General features: G+C 51.6%; 2 protein-coding genes across 2 annotated transcripts; one reads left to right on the top strand and one right to left on the bottom strand.

Moving 5' to 3' along the window:
* Positions 1-12,127: 12,127 nt before the first annotated feature.
* On the top strand, positions 12,128-12,351 carry B0T26DRAFT_730980 (uncharacterized protein; the record flags this gene model as incomplete). The annotated part of the gene is made up of 1 exon (XM_060443030.1): positions 12,128-12,351. A coding segment is annotated over one exon (224 nt), but the record flags the coding sequence as incomplete, so codon positions are not given.
* Positions 12,352-14,955: 2,604 nt separating this feature from the next.
* On the bottom strand, positions 14,956-16,526 carry B0T26DRAFT_756896 (uncharacterized protein; the record flags this gene model as incomplete). The annotated part of the gene is made up of 2 exons (XM_060446174.1): positions 14,956-16,042; positions 16,120-16,526. 2 exons carry the CDS (start codon positions 16,524-16,526, stop codon positions 14,956-14,958), a joined length of 1,494 nt encoding a protein of 497 aa, XP_060290200.1.
* Positions 16,527-21,367: the final 4,841 nt, after the last annotated feature.

Genomic DNA, 21,367 nt, shown 5'->3' with positions numbered 1-21,367 from the left:
AACCTGGGCGTATAGTGGGATATGGCTCAGCCTAGTAGAACAGTCGACGGCATGTTTGACCAGATAATCGGTCAACTACAGCATGTCCTCGACCAGTTAACACAGCTGGTAGATCGTCAGGGCCAGGAGTTCAGATCTGAGATGGACAAGCAGAGAACAGAGTTTTGCATCGCCAACGATAACCTTTGTAGAAAAATGGACCTTATTTTGCAGGCCATAGGCGGCAAAGGCGCCGACGAGACCGATCTTCACCAGAACCCCTCTCCGACAGTGCAGTTCGCTCTCCCCCACCAGACCTCGCCTAAACCCCTCGGAGCAACCCGTGCAAGCGGTGTACCTCTCCAGTCCAACACGCCGGCCGCCCATCTTAATGCCACTGGCGTCTCTACCGGACAAGCCCAACGCTTCTACGAAACAGAGCGCTTGGCTAACCCAACGCTCGCTACCCAAAACCCCACGCCAGTCGCCGGACAACGCGGTCAGCCTCCTCGTGGACCACGTCCCGCCACCTATGGTGCCCCGGCTGGGTTCCCCATACAGCAGCATGTTAATCCTCCTCTTCAGGTCGGAGCTCAAAACCAGCCTTGCAGTATCAACTTCGGGAACGTCCTACAGCTTCATCCTAGGGACCTCTCTCGCCGATTGACGCGTCAGGCCTCGCAACCAGCTTCTCGCCGCCAACTCTCCCCCTTACATAGCCAGGCGGCTTCTCCCGGTGGTCTACCGGACGGCAATGAGAGCGACGGGCCCGACTTCCCCTCAACTAAGGCCAAGTTGGCCCACGTCCAGAACTGCTCCCCGTCCAACGCTGCGTGCGCCGAACGGATTCGGGACTTCGCGAAAGAAGAACTCTCTCAACGCACATGCGGCTATTGCCACAAGCAACACGACTCTCGTAACTTGTTGTTCGAGCATATCAAACGTTGTTCCTCTGCCAAAGTAGGGATTGTTGTCCCCAAAGTCAAAATCCCTAACGACGACTCCGACGAAGGAGATATCGCCGTGCAAGTCTCAGCTACAAGGCCTCCCGCTCCCGGCTTCGTCGTCATGCGGGCACCCGCTGTAGTCACTTCGCAAGCGAGCAGCAACTCCCTGTCCGAATACTCGTACTTGAGGGTCAAGGCTATGCCGTCCCCTATTACGGAAGCAGGAGAGATCTGCCTTGACCCCGGAGCTGCTCGATCCCTTATCTCGCGCTCCTTTCTTAATAAGCTGAAACACTCCATTGAGCCCCGTATGAGCATGTTGCGTAGCGTACATAAGGAAACCATCAAGACTACAGAATGTGCTACCTTTTCGCTCTTTCTGGTCGGCAAGAACAAAGCCGGCTGCCCCGCCTTGATAGAGATCTCACACTCAGCATTGGTAGTTAAAGACCTGCCTCCTGGCCTGCTCTTGGGTAACGAGTTTTTGGCCCCGTACGGAGCCAACATCGACTATTGTTCCCGTACGGTTACTTTCAAGAGTCTCGACGATTTCACCATAACAATGGAAGTATTTCGTAAGACGAAGGAGTGCGATAGGAACGTCAAGGCCGGTAGGAGAATTACACCTCTCGCTGGCCAACGGGCCTCTATCCCGGCCGAATATGAGCCGCTACCCGACGACCGCTCTGTCACTCTTACAGCCAAGCACTCAGCTGCCGCGAATGCTATCTTAGATGCCAAAACTCACAAGGTGGTCGCTGTGCAAGACAGCTCGGACCGAGTCCTTGTTATTGAACAAGGCACCAGCCTAAGCCATATTCACAAGTCCCAGGACAGTGGATATAAACCTGTCTCGTAGAAACAGGGAATAGCGGCCATGGCGTTAGGAACCATGGCCATGTTCGCGTACTGTACGGGAGCCGCAGCCGCTCTAGTGAGCAATATGACGGATTTCATCCAGTACCAGTCTCAAGGTATAACCTTCAATATGACTGAGGCAGTTCACAGCCTCATCGACACTCCCAAAGACGTCTTTCTACCCGGTTCATCTACTACGGTCTCCGAAGCCTCTATGCCTAACCCAGCCTTATCCATGTCAGACTAGGTATGGCAAATCACCTAGGCCCCGGACTCGACACCCCTTACGGAACCTTTCAACTCTCCTGTATTTGTTGTTTAGCGAACCGTTCACGGGGTGGAAGAAGGCAGAGTTCTCATTAACCTTCGTCAGCTTAACTGAGTGGTTCTTCTGGCCGAGTGGTTGTCCCGGATAATTCTCCTCTCACTTTATAGTCTACCATCATTTCGGCAATTCGAGGTAAGTCTTACGTTACTGCTATCGATGCAACTTCGTTTTTCTAATAGTTTGGCGTCTATCCTCCTCATTGGGATAGATTCACGGTTATTAGTCCTCGCGCCCTCGAGAAGTCCAGGGTTGCTTTGATGGGCTTTCGGAATACGCCAGCCTATGCCCAGCGGCATATGGATCGACTTCTCGCCAAGCATACTCACTTCATACGAGCATTCATTGACGACATTGTCATCTTCTCGGACTCCCGCAAGCATCATTTACAGCATCTGCGGAAAGCTTTCGACATCTTGGTCGAAAACAACATTGCGATCTCGCCCAAGAAGTCTTGCTCGGCCTACCCTAACGTCAAACTGCTAGGCTTCAAAGTTGATAGCCTAGGCCTTAGTCACACGGCTAATCGGCTGGTAGCGTTCCGAAAGCTTGCCTTCCCCAACTCTCTCAAGGCCTTAGAGCAGTATTTGGGGGCTACGTGGTTTCTGTGAGCCTATATCCCGTACTATTCATAGATCGTTGAGCCTATATAAAAGCGCAAAGTTCTATTACGGTCGTAGTTGCTCATGCGTGTTTATCCCCCTACTATATATGTTTCGCTTGCGGGTAGATAGGCTACGTTTTTCCAGTAAACTGTGCACCTCGCATTAGACAAGAATACCGTCAAGGGGGAAAGAAGGTGCTTTGGTCCCTCGCATAGAACTTGGCTGCCCAGCCAAGAAACTTTGCCCTCGTATAGAACCTTGTCATCCCGAACTCGCCCTGAGAGACAGTGCTTTCGTCACTTCTCGCACAAAGCCTTGCTGCCCAGCCAAGAGACTTTAGCTGAGAATACCGTCTTGTCAGTGCGGCACCGAGACGGGAAACCCTGCTCCGAGATTCACATCTTACCCATGACCAGTGTGGCCAACAACAATCAACATTGATAAGCTATCAATCGATAACGATAACAACGGTTATCAACACTATCAACAGAGGCTCACAGACCCACTTTTTTACCCCTCCCCCCTCCATCCCTCATTACTCCTGTCATTTTTCCTATATCTACAGCATCAAACCCTTAGTCTTTTCGTTCAAGATGTCAGACTCTATTCTATCGAATGGTTCGACGAATTTTCCCTCTAGTACCGGGACTGGGACCGGGATCAGGACCAAAGGCCGTCAGAAGAGGGCTGTCGCCACATGGGACCATTCTCGACCACCAAAGCCGGACGAACCCAAACACATCGGCAAGCATCTTGTGTGGTATTGCAAATACTGCCCTGAATACCGCTGTATAAGCACAACTGCAGCACGAGGCCATCTTGTGTCACATCATGGTATTCTAGTCGACAAGGTTGAACGAGATCAGCAGCTACCCAGTCCGGCTTCGATACCCTCGGCCTCCTCCGTTCATCAGCTACATCAGCTACAAGAGCGAACCAACAAAGCTCTTCTCCAACTCATTGTACGGCACAACCTCCCTTTTCGAGCTGTCGAATGGCCAGCGATGCGCGCAGTTTTGTCTCTGGGACATCCTGAGGTTGAGAAAGGGGTTATCTCCAGTCATTCATCGGTCTCGAACAAGATTGACTCTCTCTGGCTGTCTGCGAAAGACGACCTACGAATGCGCCTCCAATCGTCTATCTCGATGATCCATTTCGCGGCTGATATCTGGACCTCACCAAATCGCCATCTTTTCCTCGGCATCTGTGTCCATTTTGTTGACCGAGAGACATCTCAACTGGCACGAGTCCTTCTTGGCCTCCGGCCAATTCTCACCCATCGTGGAGACGAACAAGCGGCGGAAATCTTCCAGGTCTTCGAAAGCTTTGGGATCGTCAACAAGATTGGGTATTTCATTGGAGATAATCACCCATCGAATGACGTTCTCTGCCGATCGCTTGAATCGAAATTCGCCTTGCCATGGAATGCTTCACAACACCGGCTTCGATGTACCGGCCATGTCATCAACCTTGCTGTACAGGCCTTTCTCTTTGAGACTTTCGATGACGACAGCGACAGCGATCGGCAAACACAATGGAGGCAGCGAGGCCCTCTCGGCAAGCTGCACAACATCGCTGTGCATATCCGTGGCTCTCCTGCTCGAAGTCGAGAATTCGGTCTACTTGCTGGTCGAGGTCTCCCTCTCGATAACGAGACCCGATGGAATAGCTGGTATACCATGCTCAAGGTTGCAATCGAGATCTCTGGCTCAATTCATACGTATCTGGAGAAGTGGCTTGACGACCTTCGCGACGATTATCTCGACTTGGACGACTGGGGCTATCTCAAGGACATTGCAGCATTCCTCGCTCCTTTTCATCGCGCAACACTCGCGACTCAAGGCCACAGCGGAACACTTGATGGTGTGCTTCTCTCGATGGATATTCTGGTTCAGCATTACGACAAATCCCTCAAGCGTTTTGCGAAGTCACCACTTCAGTCAAATATCGTACGAAGTTGGCAACTATTTGACAAGTATTACGCGAAGACGGAAGCAGTTGTGGTGTATGCTGCTGCACTTATCCTTCATCCATCTCGTCGACTTACATACATCAAGAAGAACTGGAAGAAGGAGTGGCAGAAGCCAGCGTTCACAGGGGTCAAGAAGCTTTGGGAGTTGTACGAAGACCGGGATGTCATCGAAAATCCTCAGATTGACGAACCTGATCTCGATGAGTACGACCAGATCGCAAGAAAGCTCGAGGCTATTGATATGCAAGACAGCAACGAGTACGAATCGTACACACGAGAGAAAGCGATCCCAATTCAGATGTCTGCACTCAACTGGTGGCTAGTGGAGGAGCGACGTACAACTTGGCCAAGGTTATCGCAAATGGCGATTGATATCTTATCGATCCCTGCGATGAGCGACGAACCTGAAAGGGTCTTTTCAGGTGCACGGAGGACGATTTCATGGGATCGAATGCAGCTAGGAGTGTCTACTATTGAGAAGACGCAATGCTTGAAGAGCTGGTTTGCTTCAGGGATTATTTCTGAGGGGGAGGAGGGAGAGGGGGGGGAGGAGGTGGGGGGGGACGGCGGCGTACAGGGGTCCGAATAGTGGCAGGGGTTCTGTTGATAATTTTTGACAACGTTATCAACCTGTTGTTATTGGTTGATAGTGTTGTTGGCCACACTGGGGTAGGCTGTACTGCTCTTTCTCCCTGCCGCCCTTGTCCTTGTAATGTTTCCAACTCTTCGCATCTTGATCTGGCATTGGCTATACTCTTCTTTCTCCCTGAAAGCGTCGGGACTAGCTGACCACTTGACGGCCTCCTAATCTACAGTCGTTGAATTCCATCTCGGTTGTATCGGGGCTATCTCACTCAGCGTATGGACCTCTTGTCTGTTGCCCTCTTGTCTGTTGCATTTGCCAACGGTTTTCTCGACCGTCGAGGGTCGGAGTCGATATACCCCAAACAAGCCAACTCAGTACCGTCGTGCACAGTGTATCATTGGTCCTGAGCAGACAACTGGAAAAGAGCTTCGGGGCTGAAGTCAATTTTGTCAGGAATAACAAGGGGTTGGCACTTATTTTCCACTGACCTCTATGACTCGCAAGCTGACGCAATGTCGATGGCGTTAAAGTCAGCCAGATCAGCATCGTCAGCAGACAATTAAAAAAGGGCTTCGGGCCTGCGAAGTCGTCAGGAATGACAGGGTTGGCACCATTCTTTCACTGACCTCTCGCAAGCTGACGCAATGTCGATGGCTCAAAGTCGGCCAGAGCAGCATAATCGGGTCCCGAGTAGATAATTGAAATTGTCGTTGAAACCCCCAGAAGCCCGCGTAAAACCCACTAGAGAACTGGATACCTGCAAAGGTAGAAGCCAGTTCTCCCGGAGGGAAAAGGCATGAAGACCATGGTCCACCCCCCACCCCCCAAGAAGAATGACAAGAACCATACTCCCAACTCACATAAAGGCCGAAGCCAAACCCCCGAAGCTGCAATGGATCTCACAGTGCTCATCTCACAAAGCCCACACAATTGAAGGCTAGAGCCAGCTCCCCCGAAGACGCAACGGCAAGCAAGATTTCCCCCGAGAAAAAACCCCTCAGACACGGATTATTTAGATCACAGCTCTACCCGAAGGACGAACTCCGCTCTCTATACGAGAACATAATATAAATTCTGGTCATCCTGGGGATTGGTTTTGCTTCGACTGAAGACATTCCAGCATATCATGGAAAAACCCCCCAAGGACCCACGAAAAAAAAAAAAAAAAACTCCCCGAAGGAGTCCAGCGCGGTTTCGGACATACAAGGAGCGCAGTGTGAGTCAGACGTGAAAGGAGGAAAGGAAGGTGCTGCCTTGTTAGGGTACGGGCTGTCTAGAGGCAAGCACACCCGAAATCTACCCGCAGGCTGCGAGCAGCCACTCCCAGACGTGGAGGCCACAAAAGAAAAAGGGGCGATAGTTGTCTATTCACTGCGTGCGTCGCGATTGCCTGATCGCTTCGCGGGTAGTAGGTTGCCGTATTTGTTCCGCCGATGTGTGTGTGGGTCCCTACGCCTACCCGTAGTCGACGGCATCTCCGATCGAAAGTTGGCGTATGTCGAAGTTGGCATATGTCGAAGTGGGCGTGTGTCGAAGTTGGCGAAGTTTTCTCGAAAGTGTTTGTCGGATGTCGCCCGATCTCGTCAGACTAGTTGTCTATCAAACTAATGGTCACTTCTGCCGCCAGAAAGCCTCGTAGTTGATAATTAACCGCTCTCATTATGAACCGAAACAGGTCACGGCTAGAAGACAAGTCCCAGCCAAAGCAAGTCTAAGGGCCTGATCGGCTCGCCGTTGCGGTGTCGTTGCGGTTGGGAAAAGATACGAGCTATGTGCATAATTAAAGTGGAGACACAGCCAATGTACCCCGAAACCCCTGTAACTAGGCTTTTCCTAATTAATTTTAGTCCCGTGTGACTTCCGCCCTGTCTTCCCGCAATTTTTTGACCAAAATACAGCCACGACAGCAACCCACCTATCGTCAAGATGCCCAGAAGACCCCGCATCAGGGCAACCACAGTAGAGTCTCCTGCTCCTGAGGCCTCTATTGTTGTTCAAGCTAATGACCTACCCTCTGACGACGGCCTGCAAGCCTCCGATGACGGCCCTACTTCCGAGCCGACACCTGACGCGCCTTCGTCGACCCCGCGTACAAGGCGGAGGAAAATCATCTACACAACCGAAATGCAGGCGAAGATTATCGAGTTATTCCGAGACGAGGCTATCGCTGGAGCGTTCTGTATCAACAAGTTGACCGAGACGCGGCCGGCATTCTAGAGGATCTCTGTTACAATGGAGGAATCCTTTCCAGACTTCCACTGGTCAGCAGAGAAGATTAGGGACAAGTACGATAACGAGAAGAAGCGATTCCGAACGATCAAGACCTTCCTTAACAAGTCAGGTGCGAAATATAACGAAGAAGAGAGGATGGTGGAAGGCTCTGTGGAAGTCTGGAATAACTTCCTTTTGCAATATAAGGATGCTGGATGGCTTCGGACTGCTCGGTTCACTCTGTCAGACTATGAGACGATATACGCCAACCAGTCTGGTCATGGCCGTAACATTATCCGCGCGAGTAATGCCTTTGGCCCCTCTACTACGACGCCTGACGACGAGGGCGAGGGCGAGGGCGATACCGAGGATGCCATGGTCCTGAGTACGAGCTCAGCTACTGATGCTAACTCTCGCCAACCCTCTGTGGCGCCGTCGTACCGGAGGGTTCGGAAAGCCAATACAAATCCAGAGGTATTAGCACTGGCCCAGAGCCTCGATAAGCAAGCTGAGGCCTCTATGAAGCCAGCAGAAGCTATGGTTAAGCAGGCTGAGGCCATGCTTCGCCTGAAAGGGCAGGATGAGATCCAGCTTGCGATCAAGGACTTTATACACAACTTCTCTATCCAGTTAGGCCCCGCAGAGCGTTTAACGTGTATCATGCAGCTAAAAGAGCACTCAAATGCTGTTGCATGGAACACTGTAGACCGGGATATTAAAGAGGCTCTGACCGAGTCATGGAAGACTAGCTAGAAATCCCTCTCCCTCCATAGAACCTCTGCAATAGCATCCCGGATATCCTTACTATACCGACTCCTAATTATCTGCTCAGCATACCGACAAGCCTCTTGTGTAGCCTCAATTACTAGCTCCTCATCGCTGGTGTCAAGAAGGAAGTTATGGATACCAGTGACTGCGTACACGATCTGGACCTGGTTTCGTATCGAGTACTCTGGCGCAGTAGCTCGGATAATCTTCCACTTCCTCTTTAGAATACCGAATACCTTCTCAACGATAACCCGAAGGCGTGCGTGCCGGATGTTATATAGTTCTTTTGCTGTGGTCGGCGGGTTTTTGGCATTCCTCCAATCCTCGAGGTGATATCTGACACCATTATAAGGTGTAAGAATCCCTACATGCCTACCAAATGCAGCGTCTGCAAGGTAGAACCGGCCCGAGGGGACCGCAAAGTCATTCGCAGTAGCGATGCTAAGGAGCGTAGAATCGTGTGTTGAGCCCTCAGCACCAGCGAGTACGTACGAGAACGCACCATCAAATCGGACTGCGGCGAAGACGTTCTGTGCGATAAAGCCTTTCCGGGTTCGCCACTGGTGTTGCTGAGGCTCTGGACTGAAGGCGTGGATATATGTACCATCAATGGCCCCGATACAACCGTAGAATGCATCGTCGATAGACGGGTCGAGCCAGTCATCGTCTTTTGGCTTGACGAATGCGCAGTGTAGCTGTACGAGCTTGTCCAGTAGATCCGTCATAACAGAGCTCACAGTAGACTGGCTGACTCGGAACCGGTGGGCAGCATTACGCTGGCTCTCGTCGTGGGCGAATATCCATAGCACGATCATAAGCTTTAGCTCGGCTGTCAGGTATCTGGACCCCTTAAGCCCGGTATGCTCTTGTAGCCATGTAACCAATCGATGGAAAGCGGCCTTTGGCATACGAAAAAGATCAACGAATTGGGTATCCGAGCCACTGAGAATCGACTCAGCAAGATGGCAGGCCCCCGAGGGCCCCTCTGGGTGGATAATATCACAGTCGCGTGGCCCTAGTAGTCGACGGCGATCAACATACTGTAAGGCTACATCCACTAGACGTGGCGACCCAACAAAGAAATCGCCCCACAACGAAATTGGCCCACGCCATGCCCACACCCACTCCACGGGCGCAAATTATCCATTTCTACACAAAATAACTAGCAAAAAAATACTCAATCCTCTTCTTCGGCCTGTCTATATTGTTCGAGCCCACGGGCGATTATTTCCCGGGCTTCTTCGACTGCATGTGGCTGGCTTTCTGCCCGAGCCGTTTTTTTCCGCTTTGGGGGTATTTGACTAGCTTTTTGTGCCTTGGCGATGTCCTCTATACGTGCAAATCGCTCATTTCCATCTTCATATACCCTCTTACGCGTGCGAGGCTTTGAAGCCTCTAATTCGGTTGTGAGATGCGTAATTTGTGCCTTCAAAGACGCGATCTCTGTATTCTTCAGATCCAGGGACCTCCCGACCTTAGTAAACAAGGCCCGCACACGCCGCTGAGCCGGACTGAGGGCATTCCGAATACTGTCCTGGTACTTCTTGATGTCCTGACTGCCGTGCGGTGTTTTGAAGAGCCTGTCATCGTCGTTCGGGGCCGTCGGCGGCGGTGTTGAAGGCCGGGCCGGGAGTGCCTCATTGTCCTTGACCGCCTCAGGGTCATCAAGTAAACAAGCCGGGTTGAAGGGCCAAATCCCGGTTTTACTGAAGCCCGACATGATGTTACGGGCACTCATGCCTTTACCCGAGGCATCTCTGTAGCAGTAAAGGAACCGAACCTTGTTGACAGGAGCTGACGATGTGAAGCTCGCGAGGGCCTTGGTATTTTCCCTAAAATAGGTCTTTAAAGGTGAAAAGACCGAGCGATCGAGAGGCTGAGACTTGTGCGATGTATGAGAAGGTAAATAGACGAACTGGACCTTATTTTGGAAGGCCGCTAACATGAATTTTTCGTTCATATGGCTCGAATGTTCGTCAAGGATCAGTATACGCCATTCGCCCGGCCTTTGGGGCTTTGTTTGGATCAGGTAGACCTCTTTGAGCCATTTCAGCGCAATACTGGCGTTGCTCCAGCCTGTAATTGAGTAATCGTACTTCCATTCCCGGAATTCCTTCGTCAGGTTGAAGTTATCAGGAAAGTGTTGTCCTTGAAGACTGGCCCCGGTAAATATGATCACGGGCTTCAAACGAACGCCCTCAGCAGTGCCGCATTCGATAACTGAAACCCAGGTTGTTGCATCAGAGCTTTTCACGTAGGTTCGGTTCGTCAGGGAGCTTCCTATGACCTTTCCGGCCCGGGTCTCGAGCTCCTGCATGCCGTGCTCATCCATGTTAGCGATGTTGGCCGGGATGACCTTTTTATCCTTGATTTGGAAGGCCAGGCGCTTGAAGAAAGCTTCATAAGCTTCACGAGTAAATCCGCAGACTCGAGAGGATTCCAACAAGGTTGAATTCTTCATCTTTACCGCCGGGTTGCGGCGTAGGAAGCGGTCCACATATCGCTCCCCAATGGTCTTTTTCGTGCCGGCCTCATTGAGTATAGCTTGAGCGAATCTCTGCACCTGACGACGGCTAGGAGCCCTGCCTGCAGCCTCCTCATTGAGGCACCAGTCGGCTAGGAAGCTTTCCTGCGCATTGGAGAGGTTTCTTTCGGCTTGTTTACTTTGTGCTCGATTTTCTGCCCCGTGGATGCGTTTGCAGAGGGTAGAAGGAGGGATCCCGAAGTCATGCGCGGCCTGCTTCTGCGATGCGCCCTGTTCAACTGCAAGTATTGCAGATTGAATTAGCTGCTCTCGACGGTTCGACATGATGTATTTTGAAGCTATTCGAGCCTGAATTGATGAAGTTGTGTTGTGTTGAAGTTGAAGGGCGGGAAATTAGATGACAGGGGCAGAGATTTCGTTGTGGGGCGATTTCTTTGTTGGGTCGCCACGTCTACAGCTTTCGTGATGACGGCGTTGAGCAGAGGGTTATTAATGGAAGCCATTGGCAGCAGTACGTAGGATCTCGACGGTACGGCAACCCTTCTCGAAGAAGGGTTGCCGTACTGTTGGGAAAAAGCCAACCATACTAGATTTGGCTGTGCACTATACCATATGAAGGGCGTTGACCAGGGTGTCACGAAGAGCCCCGCGAAGATACATTGCATAAATTGAGACGGATCGTTCCGGGCGCTCGGCCTCAAATTTGGTCGATAAATGTGGGAAATTACCACTCGATTGGGGTTAGTGGCCTTGCAAGGCCCCCCGCGATTTTTTTTGTGCAGGTTTTCCCAACCGCAACGACACCGCAACGGCGAGCCGATCAGGCCCTAAGACCGACAGCGGCATTAGTAAAGCGCCCTACGATTCCCAAAGTACGAATTCTAGTGTCTAATTAAATTAAATAAAGGAGCACGCTCAGATCGCCGAATGCCAAACCCTCACTACCTTAGGAGGCTAGGGTATGTAGAGGATCTTATCATATGCTTATGAAGGAAAATGGAGGAGAAAGTGATTATACTTGCTATACTTGAAAACCCCGCTTGAAAAATGGAGCCTAGAGCTAAGGGAAGTCAGTAAAATCCCAAGAAGAGATTGCAAAGGACATTGGCGCCCGAGAAATGCACGTCAGATCCTTGAAATCTAACTCTCATCGCCTCAGGAGGCTAGAGTTATAGAGGTTTTCATCATATGTAGAGAAAATTAAAAAGAGAAAAGAAGAGCATGGTTACTTTACTAGCGCCTGAGGCAAATTGCTAGAGGAGAAAAGCCTGGAATAAAGCGGTTAGTAGAATCTTAGAAAAAGATTTCAAGTAAGGTAGAGCCCGAGTGTAAGAGAAGGTAGGTACGCCTGATCAAGGTGGTCACAATGCAGGCAAGAAGGTAGGGGAGCAATGACTTGTATTGGTGTAAGACTTCAACCTGGCCCTCGCAAAGGAAGATGGGCGAGGGCCATTGTTTATATACCTGCTCAGGGGTTCGGCCCGGGCATCAGTCTGCGGTCGTGGCGCCACGGCGTAGCGTATGCCAGCTGGCAGTGTTCTAGCCAGTTGGTGACAAGTGGTGGGCGCGCACCCTGTGCGCGCAGTTGGTGTTTGGGGTGTCCTTTTCCTTACAGCAGCGTCGAGCGGAAAACACGGCTTGGTTTCTGAACAACTACCAACAAGTGGCCTTGTTTTCCAAATATGCCTCGCCCAATCCCGTCAACATAAAGGTGACCTCGTTTTGGGCGTCAACGTGGAAAACAGAACTTGGGCGTCAACGTGGAAACAACAGAACTTGGCGTTAACGTTAACAGAACGTGGGCGTCAACGTTAATACAACTCGCCTGCCTGCGCCGGCGTTTCGGCGTCTTCCGCTTCGCCGTATTCCGCACTTTGTCGCCCGTCGCCAAAACCGCCGTCGGCTTTGCCGCCCGTCACCAAAACTAGAACAAAGCCGCAACAAGTCTCAGCCGCAACAAGTCTCAGCCGCACCAAGTAAGACACCACCCCTGCCCTTACGACGCCTGTCTCTTCTTCTCTTTGCGACGCCTGTCTGTTCCCCTGTCCTTGCGACGCCTGTCTCACACTGACTCCGACAGACAGGTCTTGCCAAATACAAATACCAACATGGCAGCCAACATGGAGTGGCCACGACGTCCCAGGCTTGCTCAACACCAGTGCGTCGACCGTGGTAATACGGTAAACTTCATTTCTGACGAGAAGGACGAGGGCAACGACGACGGCGATATGGAGAGGGTCAGCCACCCAGGCTACCGCCACCACTGCCTTAGGCGCAGCGGCATCATATTCCGGCTTTCGGACAACCAGCTTCCCGATTCCGTAGCCACCATTTCAATTATATGGGCTCCATCATGCGTCAGATGCCTGAGCTCTCCCCCGAGGTTGCGGTCGAGGCTGTCCACAAACTGGAAAGGCTCAGTAATGGATGTATGGAGTTCGAGGTCTGTGACTTCTTCAGAGACTGTATCTTTCCCGCTGATGCACACAGCCACGCCCTGACCTGCTCTATGGTTATCATGCCGTACCCACTTTCACTTTGCCACAGCGGACGACTTTACGCTGGCTCCATAAGGAGATTGAAGACTACGCAGAGGCGTCCTTGGACCTCTTGTTCCCCTTCTTGGTCGTCGAGTTCAAGGCTGATGCAGGGACTGGAGGAAGCCTCTGAGTCGCGGCGAACCAGTGTGCCGGCGCCTCGGCCGCTTGTATCTAGGCTATCAACCAACTCAATACGAGAGTTAGAGATGCCGGACTCGATAGATATGTCCTCAATTACTGCTACAGCCTGGCCATTGACAATAACCTCGCTCAGCTCCATATTGCGTGGGGAGTCGAGGAGGATGGACATTGGGTTTTCTATATCCAGCGGGTGGCCTCTCTCTTGCTATCGAGCCATAGCGACTTTATACGCCTCCACCAGTGGGTGGTAGCCATCTTCTATTAGGGATATAGAGCAAGCGTGGAGGACATCAAGTTAGCTTTGGACGACATCTGAGGAGCGCAGGAGGTGGTGAACTAGCAGGGCAGTAGATGGTGAACTGGCAACACAGGGTTGCTTTTCGCCGTGGCTCATTCGGAGTCGGGTTTTTGTTATTAGTCGCGCGTGTTTATCCCCCACATATGTTTGGCCTGCGGGCAGATAGATCTCGAGCAATCCACCACGTTTTCTATTGCAAAACTAAAAAAACATTCGTCTACTTTCAGCTGCGGGTTGTCCTTGATGAGTCACGCCAAGTCAGTCGTTGCGGAGGAACAGTTAATTGCACCGCCCATTTTTTCGTAGCGAATATCAAATATCAGATACCGAATAAGACAATAGCCGCCGTGATGCTGATGCATATGGTACCTGACAACGACTTTGAGCATTTGCTTTCGGGCGAGTTGAACCATGTTTGGAATTTGACGCCCCTTGCTATATGAATCAGGTGAAGCATGATTAGGTTCACAGTGGAAATAAACTTGTCAATATATATGTCATTTCAGTTGCCGTGCCCGGATAGTAATCCGTGCAGCGTTAAACTAAAACTAAAGATAATTCATATGTGAAAGAAATGGTATTCTGTTCCCCACCGAGGAAGTAAATAGGAGACGATGAGGAAAGCAGGAGTGCCTCCAGGCTATTAGGAAACACATTCTCGCCCCATCTCGGCAAACTTGTCAAGAAGGATAAAAAAAGACAGCAGGGGAGAATGGAAAGATAGAAAAGGGATATTCATGTCCGAAGATAGGTAACATGGTTTACATAAGAGAACAAAAGCTGAAGTTTCTTTTGAGACCGACTTTTCCTTCAGCGCCGCTACCACATAAAATGCGTCCAACGCCTCCCAAAAGCCAAGTAGATCTCCATTGGGCCAGAGAATATTAGCCTCACCGAGGTTTCAAAAACTCGTTGTAAGAATCTGCGTCGGGAAAGGTCGGTAAGATAGACTGTCAACATAACGAAGGAAAGCAATAGGGTATGATATTGTCGCCACAGATTTAGGTTTTGTTGACCCGAGAGCCGGAAAGGAAAAATAGTGTACCGATTATTTTCTCGCTGCGTATTATCGCATGGCCACATGTAGGGTGTGCCGTTTGTTTTCTCGTCAGGCGGTCTGTTTTCTGGTTTGCAAACTACGTTCAAAAAAGAACAGCTATTCTCAGGGATCTTGGACTAAAGCCGAAACCGGAAAACAGGATTTCTGACCCGCTCAACCTCCTGCTCAATGCCCACAGATTTATCGGCGGACCTTAGATCCATCTCGCTGCTTGAGCCTGCTCGTCCTCCAGCCCTCATACCACCGCTCTCTGCTGGCCTCGCGGAGCTCGCCGCGCCATTCACTGAAGACGGCATCCTTCAGGCGGAGGAAGTCGCAATGCTTTTCATTTTTCGGATCTGCAAAACCCCAGGGAAACTGACGCCCGACAATTCCAGGTTCGTAGATGCCAGGGCTGATTATCAACATGGGAATAAAAGGCACCTCGTCGTCTCTTGAGCCATCGTCTGTGACTTTATGACGACGAACCGAACTACTCGAGAGCCTCTCGGCCCTAGGTGAGAATTCCTGTCCTTGAATAGGCAGATCGCCATCATCGGGGTTGATATCCTCGTCGCTGGGTTCCGATTCCGGGTCTTCGTCCTCTTCGATAATTCTGCTAGAATCCCGAGTGAAGTTGTCCTCATCCAGACCAAGGGATTCGAGGGGATCGAGACTTGCTTTCTTGAGACTGTCCCATACTGTCTTCTTGAGCACGTCCATGTGCTTAGTCGTGATTGTGTCAGCCTTCGAAATAACTGGGATCACCGTCGTCTTGCCCTGCAGAATCCGGAGAACCTGAAGGTCCAAGTCTTCATGCAGACTTCCAAGAATGCGAGCAGGCGGGTAGCTCTTTGCGTCATTCTTCTGATTAGCGGCAGCGGCAGCCTTGGTTGCTCCAATGTTTCGGTCGAGACGTGCTGGGTCAAGGATAAGGAAAACTGCATGGATGTGGGTATCCTGTACTCCAGGCGATCTCACGACCTTCATCTCTTCGTTAAAGGTATCCTCGAACTTGCTCTCAAGAAAGCTCGCCATTTCGCGAAGCTGTAAGTCCACGACATTCTTCTCCAGGCCCTCAGAGTCCCAAAGCGTCAGTCCGATACGCTTGTTATCGATCTCCGTCTCGAGGTAGTGAGGGATGAAAGTGCCCGACAGGGAAACTCTGGGGTATTCATCCTGCTCAATGGTGCTCTTTGACCGCTTCTTCTCGGGCAGGGCCAGTGTAATCTTCAGGAATTCAAAAAACAACGTCCTTCCAGAGTTGGTGGAGCCGACAATCAGAATACTGGTGTGAGTTGAATTAGACCCAAATACAAAGAGAAGAGGAAAAGGGATCTAGAAAGGAGCCGTGACGCAACCTACTTGAAAGGCGCGGGGTCCTTTCTTCTTCGAACCCTTCTGGGACTGTTTATGGTGCTTATGGCGCTGCTGGCATAGCTGTATCGGCCCCGGTGCGCCATGCTCCCCGTTCCGGCGTAGGGGTCGAACCCACCATTGGGGATCGGAGGGACGCTGATGATGGAGTGAGAAGGCTCTATAGATAGCCGCGGGGTTGTAATCGAATGATCTGCTCTTCCAGATACAATTGCAAGAGAATCGGGACGGGAGTCTCCACCGATTCCTAGTTGAGGTGCAGGTGCTCCATTGTAGAGGACTGGGAGTCGTGGTAGAGACTTGGAGACAGAAGCATCGCGCTGGCGCTGGAGCTCCTGCTCTTTTGCAGCCTGCTGCTTCTTGATATCTCCGCTTTTGCCACGCCTGAGCAACATTCCGAGGCTAGAGCGGCGAAGAGAGCTCGTTGCTTGATCCAGGCTGGGCTATTTCAAACTGCTACGGCGCGGTAGCATCAAACGGGGGAAACGTTTCAGGCTTCAGAAACTGCGATCGGAGTGGCCAGGAGGCTGCACAATGGCCAGGAGACAACCGGCCAACAAGTTGCACAAGCCTGTCGCAACGATCAGCTTCGAGGTGCCGCGGAAGAAATGGAAGCGGCCGCCTTAGCCAACAGGCAACTCACTTCGCAGAGCCACTGAACAAATTTGGCTCTGGGGAGGGTGTCGGTGCAAATCACCGTTTCGGTTTGTCTTAGACGCCCTTTCTTCGTTTGCTGAGCCGCCGGCTTTATTAGCTGTTACCAATTGCAATTAGCGAATTGTCGGGTAGTAGCCGCGTCAGCAAACTCAAGGTTTCCCACGGCAAATGACCTGATCGCGACTATTTGTCGCTGGCCAGTTCAATGGTAACCGCGACGAGAGAAGCTGTTGTAGGTGGACAAAAATGTGTGCATTAGCTAGCTAATTCGTGGAGGAAATCTCCCTACTACATGTGTGGGCGAAATCCCTAGGGCGGGGCTAATGCCCACGTACCCAGTCATGTGCAGGGTAACCCCGCCACAGAATCTAGAGTGGGAGCTAAGTCAATTAGAGCCGACCTCTAACGTCCTGCTACACCTTAACTTGGTTGGAACTAAAGCGATTCCGAAGTTGGGCTTGCCGCTAACGACAAGTAGAAGCAAGACCAAGCAGAAAAGGTTGGCTTCTTCTCCTCTTCTTCCCCTTCTCACCAGCGCGAGCCCATGCTCTATGCACGATGTGCCGTGGCGGCCAAGGGGGCGACCTCGTCTCTCAAATCAATAAAAACCCAGTCTTCGCTATTGCCAAGCTCGCGGTAGCCGGCAGCAACACCAACCGCGCCTCAAGATCCGGGAGGGAACGACGACGGCACTAAAGATCTGCCGCGGCAGCCCCAAGCCACCCATAGCCTGCTCGAGTAGGCGCGGGGTTGCAACGGAAACGCCTCATCGGTTGTTGAGTACCAGTCATGGTCCTGGTACGGCGGCAGCAGCCTCTTTGCATCCAGTTTGTGAATTAAGGCAGGGGCTCTTTCATCATGGGGCCAGCGGATGCCGCGGCCCGGGGCTTGCGAAACCTGTTGGATTCAGTCAGTTGCACGGTTGGATAGGTTCGATTGTGTGTATTCTTGTGTGTTCCTTCAATTCCTAGCTCTCACCCGTTCTTCTAGAAGTCTCTGTTGTGGCGCACTAGCCCCCCCCTGCGGTGGATCGGCGCCACGACCGGGGTCAACCACGTGGCTTGGCATGTGGCTAATCTGACACACCCCCTTAGCTAAATGCCGTTGCTAGGCGGTTGGCTGGACCTATTGAGGCTATTCAGACTTCCAGAACAGGCAACTCTGCTTCTCCTCCTTTGATCAAGTCTTCCAAAGCTTGCACATCTTCGTTACTGATCCTCCTCAGCGTGGCCTGCCGCCGTTGTAGTGGTTCAGAGATGTCCACCACTCCAATTAGCTCTCTGAAACGCTCAAAGTCTGGCTCTGCCAGCGCCTTCGTGAGGCCATCTGCAACTTGCTCCTTCGTTGGCACGTAATCCACTCGTACCTCACGTCTCTCGATTCTCTCGCGTAGCCAGTGATTGTGGATATCCACGTGCCTCAACTTGGTAGTGAAGATCGCCACGTCTTGGGTGACGAGTCAGATAGTTTGCGTGTTGTCACACCAGATCTAGACATGCCGTTCGTCGAGTTGGACTCCGATCTCCTGGATCAATCGTAGCGAATAGAGCGATTCCTTCGTGCCTTGCGATAGTACCATCAGTTCCGCTATGGTTGTCGAGGTTGTTACTGTGTCCTGCTTGTTGGCTTTCCATCCTACTGCTCCTCCGAACAGCGTTGTCACGTAACCTTGTGAGCTGCGGCGATCTACGGTGTTATCGGCGAATGAGGCATCGGTCCAGGTATCGAGACTGTCGCCAACTGCAATCTTGAGGGCGTGGTTTGCCGTTACTAAGAGGTATTCGACTACTCGCTCCGCCGCTTTGAGGTGCAGTGGACCTGGGTTGAGGTTGTGCCTTGCGAGCCGAGAGGCTGCAAATGCTACGTCTGGTCTGGTGATTACTGCGGCGTACAGAACGGTTCCGACGATTCTTTGGTAGTGTTAGGTCTCTTAGCGTGATGCCGCTCCTAAGAATGCGAGGAGTTCTCCGGCCGCCATCGGTGTCTTGTGTACCCTGCGGTCGGTTCTATTGACGAGGAATCTCTCCATCTTGCGTATGTATTCAGCTTGTGAGAGGTAGATGGTCCTGTTGACTCTGTCTCGGATTACTGCGACTCCGAGGAACCACTGGACTTCGTCTCCTCCTTGGAGCGCGAACCGACTGCGTAGGTGTACCACGAGATTGGTCGCCTCGGCTCTCTTCTCTTCTCTGAACGCAACCACGATATCATCAACATAGAAGAAGATGATGACTCCGTTTCGAACCCAGCAGCACGGCTCGTGCTTGACTGGCTCGCGGCCAGCCTCTCTGAGCGCCTGGTTGAATAACTTCTGCCGTAGGAGTGGTGACTCTCTCAATCCATAGAGGGCCTTGTTGAGCTTGAGGACTCGGTCTTGCCGCTCGAACCCGTACGGCATCCGCATATACACATCGTATGGCATTTTGGCGTGAACGAAAGCGTTTACAACGTCGTACTGGATCAGTTCGAAGTCAAATCGTGCTGCTATCGCCATGAGGGTGCGGAATGATCTGCCGGCTAGGGTCGAGGCGTACGTATTCTCTACGTCTCCTCTCGCTTGTTGGTCTCCACGTACGACAACCCGTGCCTTCGTCTTGATGAGGTACCCGTCTTTGTCGAACTTGTAGGTATAAACCCACTTGCAATCGAGGATCTGCTCGCCCTTGGTAGAGGCGACGTGGACCTCTTCAAACGACTGCATTTCGTGATGGCTCTGCAAATGGTCGGCTATGGCGGCTCGGAACCAGATCTCGAGTGGGTGTGCGCACATACGACCAAAACTAATTGGTGCAGGTGGCAGATCTCGCCTGTGATACTTGCCGTTAGCTCTTGGTTTAATTGTAGTGGGATGGTTCTTCGCGTTAGTCTCAGCCATCATGGCTACCTCGCAGCGTGCCAGTTGCCTACGCCTTCGTAGGCTAAGTCGCAGATGGTTTAACTCTTTATAGAGATGCCATCGACTGACTTCCTCGCCGTGGTGATCTCCAATGGTTGTGGCTGCTCTGCCTGCGTTGAACGCTGCTCTCCAGGTCTCGCCTTGAGGCATCGCGTGTGTATCTTGTTCACTGAGCTCTATCGTTGTGAAGGCTGCCGCTGACAGATCCGTTGCGTGTGGTTGATTTGATCCAGGTGGTAGGAGTTGGCTTGCGCAATAAGCTGAGTAGAGGGGGCCAGTCTCGTACTCGTTCTCGCGTTCCATCTCCACTTCTTTTGTAGACTCTGCCTCTATAAGTTCAGAGATGTCTGCCTCGGATTCAAAGGTTTCAGATAGATGGCACTCATTCTCAACTACGGAGGTTCCAGAGTGTGCGTGCTCAACTTCGACTACTTGCTGTAAATCTTGACTCCTCTGTACTAATGTTCGAACGACGATCTCGTCAAGGATCAGCTCTTCCTCATCTTCTTCTTGAGTTTGGAAGTCGTGCTGTGTAAATATCGCTGCAGGAGAGTCTGCTTCTTCTTCTTGGACTTCGCAGTCCTCTAAGATCTGGTACATCTGCGGGAGTGTGACTTCGCAGAGATCGTCCTTGAACTTGCTAATATCGCCGTCAAAGAGATTGTCTTCGTCAAAAGTCACATCTCGAGTTCTAATCACTTTATTAGTCTTAAGATTCCAGATCCTGTAGATATTAGTACTATCGTAGCCGATAAAGTAGCCTATCCAGGCATTTGGCTTCAACATCATTAGTCTGTTCTCCTTCTTGAGGGCGTCTGGCGTCATCGCATACGCTCGGCTACCATAGTTGCGCAGGTGGTGCAGCTTGGGCTTCTTTAATCCGGTCTTGTTGCCTGAGATGCGCGCGACAGCTGTGTGGAAAACTTCGTACGGAGTCTGCTAGTTGAGACTCCTTCTCGCCGTTCTGTTAAACAGATGGACTGCGGCCTTGAAGATCTCTACCCAAAGGTAGTGCGGAAAGCAAGCAGCCATCTTCATCGCTCTCGCCTTCAACTTTATCACACTCCCTGAGCGTTCGGCTCCGCCATTCTGTGCTTGTGTGTCTGGTGCCGAGCGCTCCACGACTACGCCTCGATCTGCAAAGAATCTCGCCATAGCTTTGGCTCTCACGATCTCGTTGTCAGTCTCAATCCTCTTCACTACTAGTCCGTGTTGTTTCTCGACAATTGTGAAGAACTTAGTAATTATGCGTTGAGTGCTAAGCATCTTGCGATCGGTCAAATAGGCGTCAAACACAGCTTGATTTTCGGCAAGTGAATAGCATCACGGAGGACAATCCATCTGGATCTAGAGCGAGGTCGAGGAAGTCGATAGCGATTGTCTCGCCCACTCCTTTTGGTGGCTCTCGTGTCACACGCCGTATTTTGCGCTTGGCTTTCGCTTGACCATAATCTGGGCAATTGTACCCGGTTAGGCCACGGATCTTGGCGTCCTCGGTGGCTACAGGGAGGTGTGCGATCGCTTCTGCGCCTGGATGGCCGAGTCTGCCATGCCAGAGTAATCCAGTCTCACAGCTCGGTTTCCGGCTAGTCCATGAAGTGTAGTTGTGTGTAGAGAACGCGCCGTCGTGTGCCTCTGGCATCTCTGTGAGAGGAACAAACTCTAGGACAAACTGGTTAAAGT

The sequence above is a fragment of the Lasiosphaeria miniovina genome (genome assembly GCF_030549165.1).
Source record: "Lasiosphaeria miniovina strain SMH2392-1A chromosome Unknown B0T26scaffold_8, whole genome shotgun sequence".
In the NCBI taxonomy this organism is placed as follows: Eukaryota; Fungi; Ascomycota; class Sordariomycetes; order Sordariales; family Lasiosphaeriaceae; genus Lasiosphaeria; species Lasiosphaeria miniovina.
This window is presented reverse-complemented; position numbering and strand designations above follow the sequence as displayed.